Below are 24,283 nucleotides of genomic sequence, written 5' to 3' on the forward strand. Positions count from 1 at the left end.
GCGATGCCGTTGGGGGGGTGTTACGGCTTGTCGCAAGAGTTGATGGAAGCTTCTAAAGTCCGTGGTTCTCAGAAATTTTGAATGGGCATGCAAGTTGCCCCACTAGTAGGGAAAATTTTGGCGGTGGTCGCCGGCAGTAACACTGCAGTCCAGCGCTAACGCTCCTTCTGACGCAGCAAACAAGGGTTTACTGGTGGTTGCTGTGGGGCCTCGCTCATACATCAACAATTCAACATCTCAAACCATCAAATCATTCATCACCACTACCGGCTAACCATGGCCACCGCCCGCTTCCCCGGACTCGCCCTCGGATGGCTCACCCGGGCCGTCCAAGATGACCGGGTCATGTACGGATATCTAGCCATACACACCGTCGGCTGGCTCTGGGGCCTGCGCTTCCTGCTACGCAAGTGGCGCGACGAAGCTGAGATTAAGCCGCCTCAGCCGAAGACGCAGTACATCACGCAGGAGACTGAGGACGCCCTGAAGCTGGACACCCTAGACACTATGCTTCATCACTACAACCACGCGATCCGCGAGACGGCCTCTAAGATTGTGTGCGATCGGGCTGTGAATGACCGGGACACGGTGGATAGGTTGTTGTGGGGTATCACGAGGCCGGATTATGACGAGCGGATGGAGAATTTGAGGGCGTTGGCTATTATTACTGATCCACGTAGGTGCTGGATTTGGATTTTTAAATGTTTTTTTCGTGTTGCTGGTCTTGGACAACGCCCAAAAATAGTGGGACTAATAAGTTCACAGAAAGCCTTGAGGCACTGCATCACTGGAAAGCCTACGCCGCCCTCGTCAGGTCACTGGAACTATGCCTCGAACCGGAGCAAGAAGTACTCGGGCAAGAGGACTGGGACGAGTTCCCATTGCGCGACATGACAGAGAAGCTCTGCCTCATCTTCATTAGCCAGCTCCTAAACAACTACGGGCCCCAAAAACTCATCAAAGCCAAGTTCGTCGAGAAATGGCTAGCCAAGCAAAACTGGGGCGCCGACCTGGACACACGCCGAAGCAACTTCTCGCACTACTATCGCACCCGGCGCAACCGCATCACCGACATCATCGCGTCGGTCCGGTCCACCGATATCGGCCTCGAGGCCCTGGAGATAGCCGGCCTCCAAGAGCCCGAGTCTCCGCCGGACAGCGACGTCGAGATCGAAATAAACGACGGCGGTCAGCCCATGATTGAGCGGTTTAGCGTGCTGCTGCCGAATAACATTGACGTCAACGGCCTCCGGGAGGATGAGCGGGCGCGGGTCTTGTTACGGTCGTTGCAGAGCGCGCAGTCGGTGGAGGAGCAGCGGGTGCGGCACCGTCATAGGGAAGCGATTGTGTTGAATGATGGGTCCCGGCCTTTGAATAGTGATGATATCATCCAACGACCGGAATCACCTACGAGTGGATGAAGGGGCAGGGCAGGAAGGGGACGAAGGAAAAAGCATATCTTATCACACCCACGCCGCGTGTCGATCCCGGGTTCAATCGCCTCAACATTCCTACACAGTACGAAGTACACTTTGTATGTACCAATATGTGAGCAGTCCACTGACCACACGGCAGCACGTTTTGCGTTGAGAAGGCGGCCCGAAAAGAATGGGGGATCTACAGCTGGCCCAGATAACCTGGGATCAGATCCCCCGTCCCGCGCGCCTTTTTCCAAGCGTGCGATCCAGGCACCGCTTGTGACGCTGGGCGGGTGTCGCGGGAACTGACATGGCATGTTCCAGACGCGCGGGGGTCGTTTGGAAAAACTGGGTGGAAATGCGACGGAAGATGCCGGAATCAGAGCCGGTTCAATGGGCGACGCTAAGAGGATGGACGTCGGACAAAATGATCATGTTTTAGTTGGTTAGTGTACTTGTGTTAGTGTACAGAACCGCGGGTACAACAGCAGGCCGGTCGTACGAAGACTTCCTTTGGAAGCACGGCAGGCGGGCTGTCCCGGCGAGCGGTACGATGGGGTTGAGCTGATGGATGGATGGATGGATGCGGGTGCGAATTATCCGGGTTTTGCTGAATTGAATGGGCCGCGACGGCTTGGATGAAGGAGAGGTAGATTAGAGCAGTTAGCTAACACACCCATCTTTTCATCACCGATATGGTCGGTTGACTGCGAATGGTTCCTCGCTCGGATTCGTGCAAAGAGCTTCTCGATGCTGATGAACGAACGTTATGCAACTGCGTGCCTGCCAGCGTGGCAGCGTAGCATTGATAGACGGGAACCAGGGCCGGACCAAGGCCCCGCGGGTTGGTTATTCGTTTCCCGGGCCACCGTTTGTTGATCCGAACGTCAGCAACAACATGGGAGTTGTTGCTTTTGTGATGTCCGTTTGTGATTGAATGCGAAATTTACGAATTCTAGGAAAATTAATGCCGTCAGAACTGGCGGGCCTTTGTTCGGAAATAATTGACTCTTTTTTTCCTGACACTGAGACAGGGGCACATGTTGTTGTCCGCATTCATAATGCCTAGTCAAGCCGTCAGTCAATGTCAGTGTTATGTTAGACCGCAAAATCTCCGAATTTGGAACACGGGACCCTGAGACCCTTTCCCCCTTTCCTTCGTTTGCAGCCCGCTCCGCGGCGGGAAACACTGGGGAGATCTTCCTCTGGGATTTAAAACTATTTGACCCCAATGAGATCTCGCAACGGAAAATACAGTTGGGCGAATGACCGTAGCACAAGACGTCTCTCCTGAACCGGATGACTGGGGCGCCTTGCTGTGTTGTCATCCACTTCGACTCTGATTTTCCCTTTAACGCCATCTTTTTGTCCTTTTTCTCTCTCCCATGTCTCCTTCCCATCCTGCCCGTCGATCTCTCTCGGACAGCCCCTTCCCGTTCAGTGGCAACTCTGCCTTGGCGTCACCTGACGTTCCAGGTTTCTGGATAACCTAAGGCCAACGGTGCAAAACGTTTTAAACGTTAACGCGGAGACCCGAGACGACGGCCGGGATCCGGGACAAGGAGGATTGTCCGTGTTCGTTCGTCTTTTCCAGGTTGTTTCCGAAACGAACAAAGCGACCAAAGCGGCGGCAACCCTTCTATCATTGACCCGAGTGGCTGGAGCTTTCGCTTTTTGTTTTCCCTCTCATGACGACCGCCTGACGACCTCCCGAAAGAAGCGAAACTGCGACCTCCCACCGGACCATTGGATTGGCAGGAATTTGGAATTGCCAACCGCACTTCCAAGGTTCATCAGAGCCTTCCGAAGTTGGATAGTTTGCCGTTGCGCCACTGCCCTAAAAGCCTGAGGAAGGGACGAGAGGTTTGGGTGGATTCTGCTGCTCGGACCGTGAGTGGGTTCTCTGGTTCGCTGGATCCCGACCACCTAGCCGTGCGTGGCTGCTGACTGGTCCAGGGGCACCACAGCGGGTTTTCAGCGGGAGCGCTTCCTAGGCCCGGACGTTCAGTGCTTCCCCAGCGCACCCCCCTGGGGAGGACCACAAAAACCAGGGCCCCTCCAACCAGCAGTGGGGTGTAAACAATTAAAGACGGGCGGTCGCCAGGGCGCCCAGCCGGCCGGCCCAACACACCTAACCTTCCAGGTTACTTTTAGTTAGGTGCGTGCAGCCAACAACATGTCTTTCACCACGACCACCACCTCAACCTACAACACCACCACCCGACACACCCTATCTCGACGACCCGGCGGCCGCTCCGGCATAGCGACCGCATCAACGCCAAACCTGAACCAGCTATACAGTGGGAGCCAGGCGCAGGCCCATCCACCGTTGCCTTCGCCGTCGCGCCTCTTTCCGCCGGCGCTTGCGCGCAAGGGGTCGGTTGCAGCGCTCACGCAGAACTCGTTGGCTGCGATCCCGGACGATTCAGAGGGTTACGCTTACAACTCAGTCTTGACAAGCGGTGACACGCCTCCTACCGTTACCGCGACTACCCCTACTACATCTACCATGCCGCTTCCACACACGCCGGGCCGCTTTAACAGCGGGGGTCCCGGTGCCGGGGCCGGTGCTGCTGATGATGGTGTCGCTATTGGCGACACGGTTGATGTGCCGGGGAACATGACGGGCACTGTCCGATTTATTGGCTCAGTCGCTGGGCGCAAGGGCAACTTTGCTGGCGTCGAGCTGCATTCTGACCATGCGCCTAGGGGAAAGAACAGCGGCGATGTTGACGGGTGAGTTTGCTAGATTATTGACTTGCTGTTTCTTGTTGCTATTTGTTTTGGTCCTCTCGGCCTCATGTTTGGCCACGGTAACTAACTGGGATACCCCTTGTACAGCGTCTACTATTTCACCACAGCCCAGCCTGGCGCTGGCATCTTCCTCCCCCTCTCGAAAGCCGTCAAGCGCGATGTGACACCCACAGGTCCTCCCGGGAGCTCATTCCCAATGACACCAGCCAGCGCCGGCGGTCTGCGCGTCGTGAGCCACAATGCGACCAACTTCACACCGCCCACGCCGGGCGTTTCCAAGTTCAGCCAGTCTGTCGGCCCGCCGCGCGCCACGAGCCCACTGGGCAAGAAGATGCGCCCCTCGCTGCCACGGCCGGAGTCGCCAGTCAGAAGATTGATGACCCCCGGACCGCGTCCCACCATCGCGACACCGGTACCAAAGGGCCCACCCTCGAGATTCGGCAGCCCAACATCGGCTAACAAGTTCGCACAGAGCGTGCGCGGAACAGCGGGTGATCCCAACAAGCAGCGGATACCGGGACACACGCGGAAAGGTAGTGTCGGCCCGCGGAGTGTTTCGGTTCTCGGGACCACGTCGAACCCGCACTACAACGACGACGACACCACGCCCATCGGCATGCAAAGGACTCAGACGAACGGTAGTATGGGCTCGGTCTCGTCCTTTGCGCTCAAGGTGCGGCCAGCGTCGCGGGCCATGTCACGGGCCGGGGGTCGCGAGCAAGACGAGGAGATTGAGCGGCTCAAGGCGGCGCTCGAGGACAAAGAAACACAACTCAAGGAGCAAGGGGCGGCGCTGGCCGAGATGGAGACCAGCCTGACGGAGCTGCAGGGGATCATCGAGACCTCTCCAGGCTTGCCGGGACCACCGCAGCGCGACGACCTGGACGACAAGGACTCGGCGCAGCTGCGGGCGCTTCTGCGAGAGAAGAACGAGAAAATCGCCACTCTGACAGCCGAGTTTGACGCGCACCGCGCCGACTTCCGGAGCACGATCGACACCTTGGAGATGGCGGGCAGCGAGACGGAGCGTGTGTACGAAGAGCGGATCGAGGGTTACCTGCATGATATCCGGGAGCTGCAGGACAGGACGGCGGACGTGGATACCGTCGCGGCGCAACTTAAGCAGTTGGAGGAGCTGGTACAGGAACTTGAAGAAGGTCTCGAGGATGCACGGCGGGGCGAGGCCGAGGCTCGTGGGGAGGTTGAGTTTCTTCGCGGGGAGGTCGAGCGGACGCGTAGTGAGCTCCGCCGGGAACGCGAGAAGGCTCAATCTACCATCCCGGGCGCGAACGGGGCCGTCAACGGGGGCTCCATGTCGAAGGAGTTGGAGCAAAAGGAGGACGAGATCCGCGGGCTCAAAGCCATCATCCACTCGCTCAGCCGCGACTCGGTACCTAATGATAACAACAACGCCAACAACAACAGCAACCACCCCGATCGGCCACCGTTAGCCCAGCGGCAGTCTTCGTTCCGCACGCACCAGGGCGAGTCCATCGAGGACCGCCTCACGCGCGAGAAGCTTGACCGCGAAGTCGCCGAGCTACGCGCCCTGGTCGAGAGCAAGAGCTCCCGCGAAGAGGACCTCGAGCGCGAACTCGAGACCCTCCGCCGTGGCAGCGTCATGACGGCTATTGGCCCCGGCCACCGCGCCAGCGCCGCTATGACAACGGCATCCAACGACCGTAATTCGATCCGCGATTCCAGGGCGACTGTCATCGCTCCCCCGCGCATCGACAGCCCTGAGCAGCAGCATCAGCACCACTACCACCACCACCAACAGCAGCAATCCCAGTCTTCCCACAAAGCCGGGTCGCTAACCAAGCACAACCGCGGCAGCACCCTCGACACGATGCCCGAGAGCGACACGTACAGCACCGCGACGGAGAACTCCACGCTGTGGTGCGAGATCTGCGAGACGTCTGGTCATGACATCCTCACATGCACTAATGTCTTTGGACCGGACCAGCAGCAGAAGCAACAACAACACCAACAACAGCAACGCAATACTACTGACGGAGCTGATTCCGGCACAGACAACGGCGCCCCGCTCACCTCCACCAACGACACCGTCGAGACAACAACAACAGAAAACGAGTACCACGATATCACACCCGGCGGTGGTGGCGCGCCGGCACCGTTGAGTCCCGTTAAGACTATCCGGGCTGCTCCCTTGCCTCAACCTCTGAGCCAGCCTCAGACTCAGGGCGGTCAGAATGAGGATGGAGCGGCAGTGGGGACGACACCGACGGTGAGGACGATTCCGAACCCGATGGAGTCGGGGCCGGTGGCGGGAAGGGATAGTGGGGTGGTGGATGCGGGCAAGTGGTGTGCGTTGTGTGAGAGGGATGGACATGATAGTGTTGATTGTCCTTTTGAGGATGCTTTCTAGGCTTCTTTCCTCGGTGGGTTTTTGGGAGAGAAGTGAAGTCTAAGGGAGGTGAGAGGGAGACATTGTGAGCAGCGGCTGTGAGATCTGAGGCGGGGGATTGTTGGGAGTGATGGATGTTGGCTGATGCTGGGCTATGTGGGTTATGCTGGGTCATGTGGTTCGATACATGGGTTTGATACATCCATCCCATGTCAGGGCACACCTTCTTTCTTCTTTTTCATTTTCATTTTTATTTTGCTTTATGTATCAGCAAAAAGGCAACCAAGCAAGCAAGCTACAGTGGGCGAGCGAGCTAGTTGACTGACTGACTCCAAACTCATGGGTGATGAGGACGATTTTGATCTGAGTACCTACTGTATCTACCTACAGTACATTACCCTGTTGACCTTATCTCCTAGAGTCACGGTGGTGGGTGTGCATCTGAGCGAGGTATGGATGTCCAGGGTGGATTGTAAGGGAAAATGGGTTGGTGAAACGATGGGATTGGTTCATTGTTATAATGATGTAGTAAAAGCTTGTAATCTTGTTATTGTTTGTAGGGTTGAAGTGGGGGTGGTTGGGGATGGTAGAGGGGGCCTGAGTAAATGTGCCGGCTATGTCAGATGAGTAGAGAGAGCTGTAGGCAAATGTAACTTTGTCTTGACCAGAGAGTACAGGTGGATAGAATATTGTCATGCTTCTTGTTGTGGTCGTGCTAACTGTTAGGATACTTCCCAGAATGGATGTTGAAAGTAGCCCCCCCCCTCGACGGCCTGCTAGGCTAGTTCCTCGATAGCTATTACGGCAAATTCATCCTCTCCTCCAGGTTGCTGCAAACACACAATAACCCTTGCTCGACCTCGTCCTTTTCAACTCCTTCGTGAGCCATCTTCGTCTGGGTTCACGTCTTGATGACGACGCCCCGAGGCTGAGGCCGGCGTCATGGTATACTGCCCCACTGTTCTTTGCTGTCCATACCCCTGTTCACAGCCACGTGATAGCGTACTACGTAAACAACGCCTTGAATTGCTCGGCCATTCGAAAAAAACTTGCGTCCGGATGTGGTTTAGGCTCGGGAATACAGCGATAACGCTGCCAATTTAATATAAACCAACGAAGTAAAGGTGTCAGTAGCAAGTACGTATCGAACACATTGACTGGGAACAGTTTTACGAGTTCAACAGCCAAGTTCGTCGCGCCAGAAGCTTGAGAGTGCGGTTTTTGCGAAGACAAACGAGTTCCTCGGCAAGAAGGTTGATATTGCGGGTTAGGGTTAGATACGGCCCCGCTGCAGCGCCCGCGTCGAAGGCCCGGCGGCTGGGACCCTTGCCAGCGCAGCAAACCAATCCCACCTCACCTGCGCCTGCGCCTGATCGAGCTGCGTACCCGTCAGCAAATGTTGACATTGACAAACCTGGGCTGTTCCCTTACTTTTTTCCTTTACAATTTTGAGGGCGTTGTTTATTATACCTTGACGGTAACGAAATTGGGCCGAGACGTCACGGGCATTTGGTGTTTCTCTGCTGTGATCGGGACATTTTGCCATTCCCATCGCCACAATAATTTTGCGACGAAACGGACAACACGGAACGGACGGCGAAGCAAGCAAGCGAGAACGAGACGATCATCCCGCGATCGAACGCTGAGTTGTTCAGCGCCGAGTGACGACAACGACGACGAACCGAAACATTGACCTCCCTGGTCAATTCAACTTTTACCGAGTATCTCAAACTCAACACCCCGCGCAACAGCAGCCATGGCGCAAGTCTTTTTCGACCTCATATCCTCCTTCGGGAGCTGTCTCAACTGCTTCCCTAGTTCGCCCACACTCAAGATCAACAGCCGCAGCTTCAAGATCCTGCGCCTGCTCGGCGAGGTGCGTTCTCCTCCCTAGCTTTAATGCCCTCAACCTTAAGAGAAGGGGCAACGAATCGCTAATAATCGGTCCAGGGCGGCTTCTCCTACGTCTACCTAGTCCAAGACACTTCAACCTCGGAACTCTTCGCCCTCAAAAAGATCCGCTGTCCCTTCGGCGCCGAATCCGTCGCCCAAGCCATGAAAGAAGTCGACGCCTACAAGCTCTTCGCGCACTCCCCCGGCGTCATCCACAGCGTCGACTACTCCATCGCCACGGAGCGCGGGTCCGGCGAGCAATCCAAAACAGTCTATGTCCTGCTGCCGTACTACCGCCGCGGTAACCTGCAGGATATGATCAACGCCAACTTGGTGAACCATACCCGGTTCCCTGAGAAGAGGTTGATGTTGCTGTTTTTGGGGGTGTGTAGGGCTATGAAGGATATGCATCAGTACCAGGGGGGTGGTGCTGCTGCTGCAGCGGGGCAGGATGGTGCTGCCGGGGGGGATACGCGTGGGGAGAGGATGGAGGTTGGTGGTGGTGAGGGGGCACGGGCGCGGGGGACTAAGGTGGCGGATGGGGATGACGAGACGGAACATCACCGGCCGTTGTTGACGGAGGATGAGCGGTTGCCGACGGCGACGCCGGGGTCGAAGAGGAGTTATGCGCATCGTGATATCAAGCCGGGTATTTACCCCCTTTTCCCCTTTCCCCCTTTTCCTTCCTAGCAAAGAAGACAAACTTATGCTAATACACCCCCAGCCAACATCATGATCACCGACTCCGGCACCGACCCCATCCTAATGGACCTCGGATCCGTCGCCGTCTCCCCTTTACCCATCACCAGCCGGTCTCTCGCCATCGCCACCCAAGACACCGCCGCCGAGCACAGCACCATGCCGTACCGCGCGCCAGAGCTCTTTGACGTGAAAACCGGCACAGTCATCGACACAAAAGTCGACATCTGGTCGTTGGGCTGCACGCTGTACGCGTGTTTGGTGGGGAAATCGCCGTTCGAGATGCGCTCGGATGAGACGGGGGGTTCGTTGAGTATTTGTGTGTTGTCGGGGGATTGGCGGTTTCCGGATGAGGGGCCGGGGGGGAAGAAGAAGGGGAAGGGGAAGAAGTCGGCTGGTGCAGGTGGAGGTGCAAACCCAAGTGGGGGTGGGGATGATGAGGAGAGTATTAGTGAGCCGATTCGGGAGGTGGTGAGGAAGTGTTTGAGGGTGGAACCGAGTGAGAGGCCGGATATTGATGAGTTGATTGAGATGGTGGAGGAGGTGGTGGAGGCGTTGCCTGAGGATGGGTCGGCTTGAGTTTCTCTGTGGTGGTTTCTTGTCTGTGTATCTGTGGGCGTGGCACTTCTCCTTTCTTCTCAAGTGGGCGGTGTTGGGCGTTGGCTAGTTTGACGGGGGGTTCACGTCTTTCTTGTTATAGCTTGAGGCGGCAATGTGCCTTTAAACCAGTGGTATCAGCGAATACCGATCAAAATACAGCGGGTTACAGCGGCCACTCTATTTATCTACGTGTCTAGTCATGACTCTAGATCTTTATCTCCCGCAATCTGAACAATCCAACCTATATATATAATCCCCAGCCCAACATGTTCTTCACTGAGCTGCGGTAGCAGCAGCAGCCTCATCCCTCGCAATCGCCTCATCCGCCCTCGCCACACACTCCTCCAACACCTTCCAAAACAGCGGAATATCCAAATTCCTCGGAATCCTCACCCCCTTCTCCCCCGGCGGCAGCAACCTCGCCTTGATCTGTCCCGTCTTGGTCTTATTCGCCCGCGCTTCCTCGTACGACCCCTCCGTGACAACAGTCACTTCGAAGCGTTCTCGGCTCGCGGGGGGGTGGTAGGCGTCGCTAGTCGTTTGGGTTAGGTTGGTGTCGCAAAAGGGGATCTCGTGCTGCGCGTGGGCGTGGTGGGTGTGGTCGGGGTCGTCGGCGAGACCGGTTAGGACGGCGGCTACGGCGAGGGGGTCGTGTAGGGGGGGACCGCCGGTTATGCCGAAGACTTCGCTGTTGTTGTTTGTCGTAGCGTTAGTGTCTCCTTCTTGTTCTGTTTCATCTCTCTCTCAGGGGTGGCTATGTATATCCCAGACTTACCTATACGTCCTCGCAAAAAACATCAACAACTCCACCAACATGGTCCTCAACCTCGTCTTCCCCTCTCCCTCCTTCACTCCCCCCCTTTTCCCCTCCGGCCCATACAACAACAACCCCCTGACCTCCTCCGTCGTCAACACCAAATGACTCAAATCCAACGGGATCAACGTCGTCTTCCCCGCCAACTCCCTATCCCCAAAAATCCCCTCCGCCGCCTCCGGATCCGCCAAAACATTAAACTCGGCAAACTGCGTCCAATTCCCCACCCTCGGCACCCCTTCCACAGCGCCCAACACCGCATCCGTAAACCCATCCCCCAGCGCCCCGCCCATCAGCGACAACCCCTTGATATGCCCGACCAAATCGGGATACCGCGCAAACAGACCAGCGACGTTGGTGAATGCGCCCGTGGCGACGACCCAGGCTGTTCCGGGGGGGCAGGCGCGCAGAGCGGTGTAGGCGGCGTCGATGGCGGAGGGGGTGGTGATGGCGGGGACGGTGGGGGTCGGGAGGAGGTCGGTGCCGTCGAGACCGGTGTGGCCGTGGATGTCGGTCGGGGCGTGCATCGGGGGGCGGACCAGGGCGTGGGAGGCGCCGACGTGGACGGGGATGGCGGTGGCTTTGTGGAGGGCGGTTAGGATGGAGGTGGCGTTTTGGGTGGTTTTTCTATGTCTTGGTATTAGTATTTGTATGGTGGTGATGGTGAGATGAGGGATGAGGGACCTACTCGAGCGAGGCATTGCCAAAGACGGTCGAGACGCCGAGGATGCGGATGGCTGGGTGGTAGGCCGCGAGCAGGATGGCAAAGGTGTCCTATTCGGAAACAATTAGAACTCATGAAGCTATTCACAAATCCGGCCGGCGAACTCCGGTCCGTCAATCCCGGCGCTTCCCCCGCATTCATCTTCCGGCAAGGATGTCTCGGTTTTTAATAGCACGAGCCGAGTGACGGACCGCATCATGGCTCGCGGGGTAAAAACTTACATCATGCCCCGGATCACAGTCCAGCCAGACCGGAATGCGCGTGTCTTCAATGGCCATAGTCGTGAAGTGAGATGAGAGTGAGGGATGAAAGATGAGACGGGTGGGTTAGGGTTGAGAATACCGCAGTACAGTACAAGAGAATGCTGCAGCAAGTTACAACGCGGTTTGGAATTGATCCTCCGCTTGTCTGAAATGCAGGCTAAAAGAAACAAGACAACAAAATAGCAGTCACAAAGAGTACTGGACAAAGCGACACGGCTTCAAAGAAAGTCAAAGAATGAAATCAGGGGCGGGTAATTGTTGTTGGGACCGACGTTTCAAGTGCCAGTTGCTCCGCTGCGTACCGTCGAGGGATAACCCAGAGGGTCCACCGGATCTGATCGCATGAGCAGCAGAAGCTGGCGCAGTTACCCAATCGGGAAGTTGGATGAGGTAACCAATTCTCTTCTGCTGACTGAGACTTGTCGTATTTTACAGTACAGTACTTGTCCGTCAAGTTCAACATTGTTAGAAGTCTATGTTAAACCCAAACTGACAGATTGAGCTTAACTGTCCGTGACCATTTTCGAACCCCAAAACTACGACGACTTCTGCCTCTGCATAACCCTCATAACATCCTCAAAATTATTCTTATCCCCCTTCCTCTTCTTCCCCCCTCTCTTCCTCTGCTGTGTCTTCCCACTCCCACCACCACCACCCTCCTCATCACCATCCCCATCACTACCCCCCCACGTAGACAACTTCACCTTTCCACCTCCCTCCTCCAAATCCGCCTCGTCCTCCACCCGACTCGACCCAAACCCCATGTCCATGTCCTCGTCGTCGCGGTGCAGCTCGCTGAGTTTCTGTTTGAGCCGGGCTTCGCGCTCGGCTGCTTTTTGTTCTTCTGCGGACTTTTCCAGTGCCCCTGCTGCTTTGGCCTTTTGGAGGGCTGCGCGGAAGGCTGGGTCGTCGAGGGAGGGGGCTTTGTAGGTTTCGGATGAGGTGAGGGCGGTTTTGGAATCTTGGAAGTAGTTCCTTGATGCGGGTGTCGTGGCGTTGTTTGGAATTGGTCGTGGTGGTGGGGGCATTGCCGTGGATGTAGCTTTTATCTGCGGCTTCTCCTCTTTCGTTCTCCCCTCCTCTGCCTCGCCCTCCTCTTCAGACGACTCATCCGACCCCTCCAACCCAGCAAGCGGATTATAATCCGAGCCAGCATCCTCAAAGATACTCTCAATCTCCTTCTTCCCCTCCTCCTCCGCCTTCTGCGCCTCCAACTTCTTCCTCACCTCCTCCGGCACCTCCATTCCCAAAATCTCCCCCGACGCCGCCAACATCACCCGTTCCCTCTCCTCCTCCTCCGCCGCAACCCTCGGGTCCACCTTGCGCACCTTCCGCCTCTCATGCCCGTCCTCATCCACGATAATCATCACCTCGCGCCCTTTGCCATCTCGCTCTATCCGCGTGCCGGGGGTCTTCTTCTCGCCGATTTTTTTGAACCGTGACCCTAGACTCGACTCGGCTTCTTTCGCTTTGGCAGCAGCTGCTGCTGCGCGTGCAGCTTTGAGTTCAGCCAAAATCTGGTTCCGCGAGCGTTTCTGCCCTGGGTTGAGGCCCGTCGTGGCGAACTGGCCCTTTTTCTGCACCTTTTCCCTTTCCACAGCCTTCACCTCCGTCGCCTCCAACCTTTCCAGCGCATCATCCGGATCCTCTCCCTCTCCCTCTATCCCATCTCCCTTCCCCCCGTCCCCCTCCTTCTCTCCCCCAGCCCCCCCACCATTGTGTAGTTCTCCATCCCCCCCACCCCCAAAAACATCCTCCCCCCTCCTCACCCTCTCCAACAACCTAAAATCCAACCCCTTCACCAAATGCGTACTCCCCAAATCCCCGCCTGCCACCTCAGCCCGTAACCGATCGTACATCTCCCGATCCATCTCTTCTTTTTTGAACGATTCCTCTAGCACTTTCAACCGCGCCGCCCGTTCATCGTCTTCTTGTTCTTCGCGGGTACGTGCGCGATCGACGTAGCCTTGGGCGGGTTTACTGCCTTTAGGGGCGAAGGAGCGGAATTGGTTTTTGTTTTTGGGTTTGTTGTTTTGATCGGGGGCTTGGTTTTGTTCGGCGAGTTGGCGGGCAAAGGTGGATCGGTTGGTGTTGGAGCCGGCGCTACCGGTGACGGAGCGGGGGGTCATGGGGATGCTGGATTTGAGGCGGGAGCCGAGCGCCGCGGTGGAGGACGGTCGGGAGGATGCTGGGGGAGACGACGCGCCATTGTTGTTGGGGGAGGGGTTGGATTGGGATTTGGATTTGGAGGTGTTGGCGAGGAGGAGCCGGCGGAATTGGTCGTTGTTCATGGTTGTGAGTACAGCGCGGGAGAGGGAGGTTGTTGGATGGGGAGTTGAGGTTGCGTTTGAGTTCGAGTTGGAAGTGGCCTGCAAGGTGCCTGCGACGATCGAGATTAGTTTTAACCCTAACCCTAAACATCAAAAGCAACGGTGTGGGGGTATTTGTCATGTGACTGCGCGTAAAAGCGGGGTTCGGGGACTTGCAGGGCGCGTTTTCGTCGCATTCCCATTTACAACTGCGTTTGCCACTGCAAGGCGTCAATGATAAGTCTTGAACATGGCACCTTGCGCCGCGGCATTCCCATTTCGTCACAAACTCAGTTTCTGTCTTGACCACCTCTCTTTACGATGAAGGTGTAGATATCTCGCTGAGTCTTGACCTTTCATGATGTCATTACCACCGCTGCCGCTGTCTAAGTACTTGTTCATCACCCTCGGTGCTGCCTACATATAAGCCAAAAACATGGGCAGCCGGCTCGAGAAAAACTCCGAGGCCGTGCGGAAGCGCATCGCCAACCACGAGTTCCACGATGAGGACGGCGACGAGTACGCGGCCAGCTCGTTTGGCGGCTTCGGCGAGTACTTTGAAAAGAAACAGCTGAAACTGCAGAATCTGGACGCCGAACTGCGCGCTACCCGGGGGGACACACCGCAGATCTTTAAGGGGGTTGTGGCTCATGTCACTGGCTACACCCAGCCGCCTCTGCACGTGTACGTTGGTCTCTCTCACTTGGCTTGTCACTTGGCCTGTCACTTGGTCTCTCATTCAGTCTGTCACGTAACCGGAATACATAGTAGACTTGACTAACACCCCACAGCCTGCACAAAGACCTCGTCCTCCACGGCGCCGCCTTCCTCCAGTATCTCGGCGGCAAAACCATGGCAACGCACATCATCGCATCAGCCATGCCGCCGCGCAAGACAGTCGACTTCGCCCGGTACCGCGTCGTCAAGCCGGCGTGGGTGACCGACTCGATCCGCGCAGGCAAACTGCTGCCGTGGTCGGACTACCGCGTGCTGGACGACGGCCCGCGGCAAAAGACGATCCGATTTGAGGGTGGGAGGTTGTTAAGTCAGGCTGGTGGTGGTATAGGCGGTACGCAGCAGCCGTCGCCACGGGGGTATCGCGAGCAGACGCAGAATAGCTTTTATACGAGCCAGTTTTCTCAGGGCGGGCAGGGCCAGGGACGGGGACAGAAAGCGGGTGGGAGGTTGGGCGGGCAGGGGTCGAGTAGTCCGTTTCAACCGACGCCGTCGAGGAAAGGGGCGTCGGTGGAGTTGGAGGGGATTGAGGATTTTGATGATCTGGATGTGGATATGCTGCTGGAAGATCCTATTCTGGCGGAGGAAGGCCTCGCGAAAGAGGTCCTCGCGGAGAAGCAGCCGAGTGTTCCTCCGGTCGACGCACAGCTTCCAGATTCAGGCCCAACATCCCCCCCACCAGACCAGGCTCAGCCAGAAGAGACTGGAGACACACCTCAACCACCGGAGAAATCGATGGCGGCGGAGAAACCAATGACATCGGAAGAGCACAACGCCCTCCTCCTCCAAGACCCCAAGATCCGCAAATCCTCAACAGCCAACCCCGATTTCCTCAAACAATACTATTCCGAAAGCCGACTCCACCACCTCTCAACCTGGAAAGCCCAGCTAAAAGCCCGCCTAATGAACATGGCCGCCGAGCGCGGCCCCGCCCCAACAAAAACCAAGCGCAAGCCCGGCACCCGCCGATACATCATGCACGTCGACTTCGACAGCTTCTTCTGTGCGGTCTCCCTCAACCAGCACGCGCCCGACGCCCGCGACAAGCCTGCGGTAGTGGCGCACAGCAGCGGCAGCGGGTCGGAGATCGCTTCGTGCAACTACCCGGCCCGGGCGTTTGGGGTGAAGAATGGCATGTGGATGAGGCGGGCCAAGGAGCTGTGTCCAGACCTAAAAGTGGTGCCGTATGATTTCCCGGCGTATGAGGAGGCTAGTCGGCAGTTTTACGATGCTATTCTCGGAGTGGGGGGTGTGGTGCAGAGTGTTAGTATAGATGAGGCGTTGGTTGATGTTACGGATATTGTGCTCAATACCACAGGCTCCGAGGGTGTGGGGGTTTCGGAGGGGAGTATGTACCGGGAACAGGCGAAAGTGGACGAGATTGCGACTAGTCTCCGGGCGGAGATCAAGAAGCGGACGGACTGCCACGTCTCGGTCGGCATAGGCGGGAATATATTACTCGCCAAGGTGGCGCTGCGCAAGGCCAAACCGGCTGGTCAGCACCAGATCCGGCCCGAGGAGGTACTCGACGTGCTAGCCGACCTGAAAGTCGAGAGTCTCCCGGGGGTCGCCTACAGCATCGGGGGTAAACTCGAAGAGGTCGGCATCAAGTTGGTCCGGGACCTGCGGGAGACGTCCAAGGAGCGGCTGACGACGCTGCTCGGGCCCAAGACGGGCGAGAAGCTGTGGGAGCACGCGCGCGGGATCGACCGCGCCGAGGTCGGCGAGCAGCCCATGCGCAAGTCGGTATCGGCGGACGTGAACTGGGGCATCCGGTTCATCAGCCAGGACGAGGCCGAGGAGTTTGTGCGCAATCTCTGTAAGGAACTCGAGCGCCGGTTGCTGGGGGAGTATGTCAAGGGGAAGAATATGAGTATGAAGATCATGCGGCGGTCGCTGGACGCGCCGCTGGACCCGGCGAAGCATTTGGGTCATGGGCAGTGTGATACCTTTACCAAGAGCGTCGCGTTTGGCGTGGCTACTAACGACAGCGCGGTGCTGGGGAAAGAGGCCGTGGCTATTCTACGATCGTACAAGTTTAGTCCTGGGGATCTGCGCGGGCTCGGCGTGCAGATGACCAAGCTGGAGCCCATCAAGGCGTCGGCTGCGCCCGAGGGCAGCCAGCGAAAGCTCAACTTTGGCGTGCCGCCGCCCGCGAAGCGGCTCAAGACGGAGGCCGTGGACGGCGTTGCTTCTGTCGTCAAACCGTCAAGTCGCCGCTCGTCCGGGCAAGAAGTCGAGGAAGACCCCATCTCGGTCGATCCCCTGACACCGAGAAAACACAAAGTACACCCGGCTCTCGCGCTCGCCAAAGCCAACGCGGCCGACGAGAAGGCCAACTCACCCCTCAACCTCACCGGCACGCAGTTCGTCCTCCCATCCAACGCCGACCCGGCCGTGCTGGCCGAGCTTCCCGACGACATCCGCACCAAACTCATGCGCCAAGCCAAACGCCCGCCCTCGGCCCCCTCCCGCAGCGCTTCCCCGGCTGTTCCGCCCCGGCCTGACAGTCCTGCCGCGACAGATGAGATCCCGCCAGACGTCGACCCGGAAGTGTTCCACGCCCTGCCCGAGGATATGAAAGCCGAGGTTCTGGCGTCTTACGGCCACCGGAAACGGCCGAGCACAACAAGCGCCGTGCACCAGTCGCCGCGCAAGGACAGCATCATCCACCGGCCGCGGGACCGAGGCACGCCGCCGAGGAGGGGGGGTGGTAAATCGCTGCTGAGTCGGGGGCGTGGGCGTGAGCGCCAACAGGATGCGGAGGCGGGTCTTATGCAGACTAGTCTTGCGCCTGTTCGGCCTGCGGTATCTAACCCGGGAAATGGCAACGGTAGTGACGCTGCCAGCGGGCCAGACGACGGCTCAATACCAGACCTCGACCCGGCCTTTCTCGCCGAACTCCCCGAGGACGTCCGCGCCGAAGTTATCGAGGACCACCGCCGACGTAAACTCGCGGCCCAACGACGCAGTCTCAAACTTCACGCCCCAGCCCGTACCACCACCACCAGCATACGCACAAACACAAACACAGGCCCAAGCACAAGCGGTACAAGTACCATCCCCCGCATAAAATTCCCCCCCAAACCCCCCCAACTCCCCTTCGCCCACTCCACCCAAACCTCCCTCCCCGAAATCAAAGAAACCATCGCCGTCTGGCACGAAGCCACGCGCGATGAAGGTCCGCATGCGGCAGATGTCGAGGTTTTCGCGCGGTATCTGCAGCGGGTGGTCAAGGAGGAGAGGGATATGGAGAAGGCGGGGGTGTTGGTGAAGTGGTTGAGGTGGGTTGTGGAGGAGGGCCCGGAGGGAGAGGGGAAGGAGGCTTGGAGGGGGGTTTTGAGGGGGTTGGAGGGGGGGGTTGAGGGGGCTATGGAAGAGAGGGGGTGAGGGGTGTAGACGGGGTGAGGGTTAGAGGGGGGGAGGAGGAAGAGAAGTGGGACGGGTATATACAGTTGGGTTGTATTAACGATCTGGGTATGGTACATCGGGTTACAGTACAGCGGATTAGCGTAACGCAAATGATACCACGCCTAGTGTAACCAACCCCGTTCGAATTTAGACAGGGGAGACGGACAGAAGGCTAAGGAGAGGTAGAGGGTATATGGGTATATACAATACAAATCGGTATATATCAATCGTCCAACTACAGCATCTCGGATTAAAGCAGCGCCAGTGATACCACGCCTGCTATGGCCAACCCTGTCCAGAATACTCGGATGGTCGCAGCGTCACTCGCTTTGTATACCTACAACTAATTGTCAGCGACCATTACCATTACCATTACCATTACCATTATCATTACCAGTCCCAGTCCCACAGTCCGTAAAGCCGCCATCACCAGGGCTGAGGACTTTGGAGCAGTGATAAACGGCAGATAGAGGGAGTGAGAGATGGAAGATGGGGAGATATGGTACGGGTGTCAGAGCAAGGTAGAGTAAGAGTAAACGCACCGTCAGCTTGAGATTCCCCCCGCATGCCTGGGAGTCGTTGCCTTCACAGCCCAGGTCGCAGTCGTTGTCGCCGAGCTTGGTTGCCAGGCTGGAGAGCGATTGGGCGCACCAGCATTCTCTGTTTGAGAGTGAGTTAGTAATTCTCTCTCTAGCCATCATCCCGTCGTCTAATACACCGAGGTTGTACAAAGTCGACTTCAACCTTGTGACACAACCTAACTCGACCCAAGCCCTCAGCTCAACTTAGCCCGACTCAACCCGATTAACCCAACCCGTATCAACTCATCTCATCACCAACTCAACCCAATCCACCCACACACCCATCCCCATGATAAAATCCCGAGAAACACAAAAACTCACCTAGCATACTCCAACCCGGCGTACTCAAACCGTCCACTCCTCCCGCCCTTCGCATCCCCCGCGCCAGTACTACAAAACGTCCAGCACTTCTCCACCGTCATCTGCCCCGGCACAGCCTCATTCTTCCCTCCATTCAGCGCCCTCGTCCCCGTCGTGCCGCGGATTCCGGTCGTCTCGTTGTAGCAGCCTAGGTAGCTATAGTGCGAGGCAGGGTCGGTGGGGTGGATTAGTTTCTTGTTGGTTTTTTTGGGTTTGGGGGGGGAGGTGTTGGGTTTCGGGGAGGAGGTGGAGGTGCTGGAGGAGGCGGTGTTGGTGGGGTTGGGGTTGGGGGAGTTGTTGTTGTTTTGGGTGTTGGCGGTGTTGGACGTGGTGTCGTCTTGGGTGTCGGTGTCGGGGGTGGTGTGGGGGGCGCCTGGGACGTTGATTGTGTCGGGGGAGTCGTTATCGTCGCCGCTGCCGTGGGTGTTGTGGTGGGGTTTGGTCGCCAAGGTTAGGGCGAAGAGGGTTGTGAGTGTGAGCGTGGTGAGGCGCATGGTGATGGTTGTGTGAAAGTGGTGGTGATGTTGTGGTGATAGATGTCGTGGTGTTGTGGAATTTTGACGATGTTGAAGTGGCTGTGAGACTATCGAAGTGTCGGGATCGCGAGGAAATAAGATAGCGGATCGCGTCTTAGATATCCTCGCGTGGAGTGGTAATTAATGAAAAAAAAGAGAGAATGAAGACCCAGAACGCGGAAAGCTGGATAAATGGAAAACAGCCCAAAATAAAGTAAAATAAGATGAAAAAAAAATAAAACCCCCAGCCGACGACCATTCGGATCACGGCCCGCCTCTAGACCCTCGCGTTTGTCTTGACAGCAACCTCATCTCGTTCCCCTGCAGCGCATCAGCATAAGGCTGAGGCAACCAAATATCGACCCACTTTAAGTGCGACCTCACTCTGCAGCGTACAATTAACGTTGCTGTCAAAGACCCAACAGCATGTACTATGTAGCATCTCACTGCGGCTGGAAGAACCAACAGCCAACAGCGCTGGCAGCAGCCGAATCTATTGGCAGATTCACGCACTCAGTAATTTAGAGTGCATTGGCCCTGTGCCGTCTGCCCGACGGCGAGAGGCCTCCCTTGCAGACTTCCATGCAGAAAGTTCACAAGGGTATTGATGAGAAAAGGGGGATGAGAAAAGGGGGATGAGAAAAAGGAGGTGATGAAAACACCATGTCACAATTTTCAAGAATTCTCACTTGCCATTGTAAAAGACCAGGCTCATAACTGTCGCAAAAGACAATGTTCCCTTGACCTAGCAAATGGTACACTTTTATGCTTGTGACACCTAGGTTTGGACGTGTCAATACCATCATCACCCGGTACGGTACGAAGGACATGCATTCCATATGCACCGTCCTGACCCCCTCAACAGGTTCCGGAGACTAGACCCCCACATACGGCCATAGACAGGAGAAAATTACGGGATTCCATCCGCTTTCCCCTAGTCAAACTACTGATCCCTTATCGTCGGTAGACTATCTTTTGGCAACGGGAAAACGCTGCCAAGCGGCGTCAACCTCATCATCAATTGTTAAGCTGGCCGTCTCAACAAACGCGCCGGCAGCGTCCGCGACCGTAGCGAGCGACAACGAAAAGCGGACGAGGACGATGAGCAGCTCTTAGAGGCCAAGCACCTGGCTGGGGTTGGCATACCGCTCCGCGCGAACCCGTACGGGTGGCTCTCCTTGGTAGGTACAGTACCTCTGGAACCTGTGGATGACCTCGTCGATGGCCTCGGCGCCCTTGTCCTACTGCCGCAGCCCGATCCAGCAGCAGCTGAGGTGGCTCAGCGCGTTGGACACGCGCACGTCCATAGTCGTCCTCCCGCGCCGCGTAGCAGAGCTGTAGCGCTTCCTTGAGCAACCATCTCTCCCACTGGTACCTAGTAAGCCGAGTCGCCGAGTAGGGAGCCAAGGACCTCGCCCTGCGCGGTGAGGAGGTTCCATGGTGCAGTCGGCGTAAAGGGCCTGCAGACGCATGACGTGCGGCAGCATCTCCTGGCACTCAACCCAGGAGGCCGTCAGAGGCTCAGCGACGTGCTGGGCGGGAAACTGCTGGCGGATGAGAGCGGTGGCTTCGTCAAAGCCGGGCCGCTTGAAACTTGGCCAGGTCGTCTTAGGTGTAGACGCAGGAGCAGGTCCCGCTGCAGCAACCGGTGGATCGAGTGCCGACGCCCCGGATCAGCAGGCTTCATGTGAAGGAAAATGGAGGGAGCTGCTGTGTGTACAGTGTTAGATACCGTAGGCTTACGGGGTGCTCTTTCCATCCGCCGTTACGCGACGGAGAGAGGGGTTTCCACCACCGAGGCAGGAACGATGAGGCTCGGTGCTGTAGGCTCTGAGCTGACAGAGACCACTCGCTTGCTTTGGGCTGTCCCCCCAGCGTGCCTTTTCCAAGACCGCCGCACCAGTCCAGACTTTAGGTCCAACCTAGCACCGTCGGGCAACTTTGGCGCAGTGAGGGGTATTCCCTAATATGTGGTCGGCACATCCCCTCACTATTCGTAGCCTGGTTACTAGTATCTGGCACCGACCCGCCGTTTCTCGGCTCCTTCCTCTTGTGCAGCGAAACCGAACCCCGTTGGTGTGGCAACGATTCTCAACAGCCGCCGTCATGGTGTCGTTCGACGTACGGACCGCGACCGCAAGTCAGCTCCAGGAACTGCTTCAAGGTGGCAGTGTGACGAGCGAGGACATCGTCGAGGAATACCTGCAACACATCGACAAACACAATGACCGGCTTCGAGCCCTGGTAGAAGTGGCTCCCAAGGACCGTGTGCTATCGATTGCAAGACAGTTGGACGAGGAGCGCAGGGGCGGCTCGACCAGAGGCCCTCTCCATGGCACCCCTATCATCGTTAAGGTAGGCTAGTCCATATTACCTTCTGGGAAAATATATAGCTAACCCTAGACAACAGGACAACATTGCCACGCATCCGGACCTAGGCCTCAGGACCACAGGCGGTTCCTTTGCCTTTCTGGACCTGGTCCCGTTCGAGACGGCATCAGCGGTCCGCCGACTTACCGATGCAGGATGCATTGTAATTGGCAAGGCCAATCTCTCGGTACGCACCACTGTTGGTCCACCCACGAGGGTTTGTTTACCTGGGCGCGTTGCTAACGGCAGAGCGAAGGAATTTGCAAACTTCAAGCATGTTTAACTAGCCACTTCCTATTGTTGATCCCGGGTACTGTACAGGGATAGAAGACTGACCAAGCCGATTTACTACCGCAATTAGGGGAGCGGGCATGCCCTGTGGCTGGTCAGCGCTCGGCGGGCAGACGCAGTCCCCTTACGTGCAAGGGGGGTGGGATCCGAGAGAGAAATTCGGCGGCCACAGCGTAAGCCCCCATGTCCCAAGTCTAACATCCTTCTTGTCTGGCGTTGGAAGCATATATCAAAAGGGACCTGGCGGCTCGTCATCCGGGAGCGCGACCTCTGTTGCGGCAGGCTTCGCGCCTCTCTCCGTCGGCACCGAAACATGGGGATCGTTGATCATGCCCGCAACTCGAGCCAACGTGTTCACGCTGAAGCCCAGCCGGGGGGTAGTGCCCATGGACGGCATCATGCCCGTCAACGACATCTACGACATTGCTGGCCCCATGGCTAAAAGCGCCAGTGACATCACAGTGCTGCTTGATGCCATGATCGACATCGGAGCTCCTCACCGGCCTGACGGTGGTTACGCGTCAAAGGCGACAGCATCTTGGCGTGGCCTGCGGCTCGGTGCCGTCGACACGGCCAATTGGCGACTCGACGAGATGCTGGCAGAGCCAGATGATAACTTGTTCCAGCAGCAGGTTTGGTCCCCACATTGAATTTATATATGCCGTTCTGACTGCGGGATAGGAGGAGGACCTGGCCAAGGAGTACTCCAAGCTCAAGGACGATGGTGTTGAGATCAAGTACCCTTGCCCTTTTGCTGAGCGCGGTCCAAACGCGGATGTTCTAGCCGAACTAATAGGACCCAATCTCACTCTTAGGCCATAACTTCGTCCGGGGTTTCGACTATTTTCTTTTGCAGATGAAGTCGAGCACAGTAAAGACCGTAGCGGAGCTTGTGGAATTCAACAAAGCACATGCCCATCTTGAAATGCCGCTCGGTGAGGCTCCCTTAGTCCAAACTCTACCTTGCCAGTCAGTGCTTACCCAAAATACAGAAGCTCCCAATCAAGACGTCCTACTCGACGCGCTCAAAGACCGAGCCCTGGACGGAAACGCAGACCTTGGGCAGGGTCCGGGAAGGGGAAAAGTGCGCTGGCCAAGAGGGAGTTGACCGCTATCTCGACGAGAACGGTATCAACATCCTTCTTGGGCCTGCCGATAGTTGGCTGACCGACTTTGCCTGCGTCGCCGGTGAGATAGATCAAACTTCCCAAAGGATGTGACCGAAGCAGCAGTAACAACTCAGCGCTAACTGTTGAGGTGGCAATGCTATAGGATATCCCTCTGCGTCGCTGCCCCTTTCGTTCTGGAAGAAGAACGGCCGGCCCTTTGGCGTCATCGCCCTGACCCGCAAGCACCGCGAGGATCCTCTTGTCCAGCTGATGAGCGCCTGGGAATCCGTGTTCCCCTGCATCACGCCGCCTACGCTGTGAGTGGAATGGTGCTCGAAATCGAGGCTGCGAAAGACATTTTGTTGTTTTCTCTGGGGGGTTGGGGGGTTGGTAGGATTGACCTAGTAGACCTTCGTAAATAATGAGAAAAGGAGGTGATGAAAACACCAACGCCACAAATTTAGTCTTGACTTGCCATAATACGGCCTGGAAGATCAAGGTTGTCCTGAAAGACCGTGCTCATAACTGTCGCAAAAGACAAATAGCAATAGCAGCAAGTGAAAACCCTGCTTTCTTTTGACACTAAAGATCTATGTTATATTTCCAGCCAGACCGATAACTACAATGTCATGGATTGCATTCGTCCACTATCCACCACATCCCCCGCCTCCCACAGGCATTCCTCAACAGCTTCTGGACATCAGACTAACACATACGACCATACCTGCCAGAAAACACGGGATCCCGTCCGCTCTCCCCTAGTTAAACTGGCAAGGGCCGGATCAGTACTCAGGTCGGTGACGACTGGGGAATCCCCGGTGTTGTATGTTTTTGATATTTTTTTGGTGTTTTTGGTCGATGATCCTGGGGATGAACTACCCTCCAATTGTACTCATCAGCCAAATTCAAAAGTCCACCTCTTAGAAAATTCTCCAGGAAGGCTCTCCGGTACTGGAGTGTCTTGGAGATTTGATAGTTACTCTCTTTTCGGTTGTGTCTAGGCCGGTGGAGGCGGAAGTGGGACTTGCAAGTGCACTGTCCATGCCTCAAGGTAAACACCGCACCTATG

The 24,283-nt window shown here is 56.8% G+C and overlaps 7 protein-coding genes across 7 annotated transcripts; 5 read left to right on the plus strand and 2 right to left on the minus strand.

Annotated features, from left to right (window-relative positions):
* Positions 1–276: 276 nt before the first annotated feature.
* C8A04DRAFT_10604 (uncharacterized protein) lies at positions 277–1,421 on the plus strand (the record flags this gene model as incomplete). The annotated part of the gene is made up of 2 exons (XM_062776646.1): positions 277–676; positions 766–1,421. The coding sequence occupies 2 exons, from the start codon at positions 277–279 to the stop codon at positions 1,419–1,421; spliced, it is 1,056 nt and encodes a 351-aa protein (XP_062638876.1).
* A 2,173-nt stretch (positions 1,422–3,594) lies between these two features.
* C8A04DRAFT_35772 (uncharacterized protein) lies at positions 3,595–6,561 on the plus strand (the record flags this gene model as incomplete). The annotated part of the gene is made up of 2 exons (XM_062783292.1): positions 3,595–4,154; positions 4,260–6,561. 2 exons carry the CDS (start codon positions 3,595–3,597, stop codon positions 6,559–6,561), a joined length of 2,862 nt encoding a protein of 953 aa, XP_062638877.1.
* Positions 6,562–8,296: 1,735 nt separating this feature from the next.
* C8A04DRAFT_10633 (Serine/threonine-protein kinase) lies at positions 8,297–9,711 on the plus strand (the record flags this gene model as incomplete). The annotated part of the gene is made up of 3 exons (XM_062776659.1): positions 8,297–8,416; positions 8,491–9,082; positions 9,158–9,711. The coding sequence occupies 3 exons, from the start codon at positions 8,297–8,299 to the stop codon at positions 9,709–9,711; spliced, it is 1,266 nt and encodes a 421-aa protein (XP_062638878.1).
* A 294-nt stretch (positions 9,712–10,005) lies between these two features.
* C8A04DRAFT_35774 (uncharacterized protein) lies at positions 10,006–13,824 on the minus strand (the record flags this gene model as incomplete). Its single annotated transcript, XM_062783293.1, has 4 exons — positions 10,006–10,420; positions 10,508–11,173; positions 11,235–11,320; positions 12,097–13,824. 4 exons carry the CDS (start codon positions 13,822–13,824, stop codon positions 10,006–10,008), a joined length of 2,895 nt encoding a protein of 964 aa, XP_062638879.1.
* A 454-nt stretch (positions 13,825–14,278) lies between these two features.
* On the plus strand, positions 14,279–17,967 carry C8A04DRAFT_10566 (uncharacterized protein; the record flags this gene model as incomplete). Its single annotated transcript, XM_062776632.1, has 2 exons — positions 14,279–14,534; positions 14,645–17,967. The coding sequence occupies 2 exons, from the start codon at positions 14,279–14,281 to the stop codon at positions 17,965–17,967; spliced, it is 3,579 nt and encodes a 1,192-aa protein (XP_062638880.1).
* Positions 17,968–18,238: 271 nt separating this feature from the next.
* Positions 18,239–19,423, minus strand: C8A04DRAFT_26767 (uncharacterized protein; the record flags this gene model as incomplete). Its single annotated transcript, XM_062780038.1, has 3 exons — positions 18,239–18,325; positions 18,531–18,648; positions 18,891–19,423. 3 exons carry the CDS (start codon positions 19,421–19,423, stop codon positions 18,239–18,241), a joined length of 738 nt encoding a protein of 245 aa, XP_062638881.1.
* Positions 19,424–21,550: 2,127 nt separating this feature from the next.
* C8A04DRAFT_35776 (amidase signature domain-containing protein) lies at positions 21,551–23,535 on the plus strand (the record flags this gene model as incomplete). The annotated part of the gene is made up of 8 exons (XM_062783294.1): positions 21,551–21,799; positions 21,855–22,017; positions 22,181–22,278; positions 22,342–22,737; positions 22,787–22,829; positions 22,921–23,054; positions 23,098–23,293; positions 23,378–23,535. 8 exons carry the CDS (start codon positions 21,551–21,553, stop codon positions 23,533–23,535), a joined length of 1,437 nt encoding a protein of 478 aa, XP_062638882.1.
* Between the last annotated feature and the right edge of the window lie 748 nt (positions 23,536–24,283).

Source organism: Dichotomopilus funicola (assembly GCF_033296635.1).
Source record: "Dichotomopilus funicola strain CBS 141.50 unplaced genomic scaffold C8A04scaffold_15, whole genome shotgun sequence".
NCBI classification, from domain to species: Eukaryota; Fungi; Ascomycota; class Sordariomycetes; order Sordariales; family Chaetomiaceae; genus Dichotomopilus; species Dichotomopilus funicola.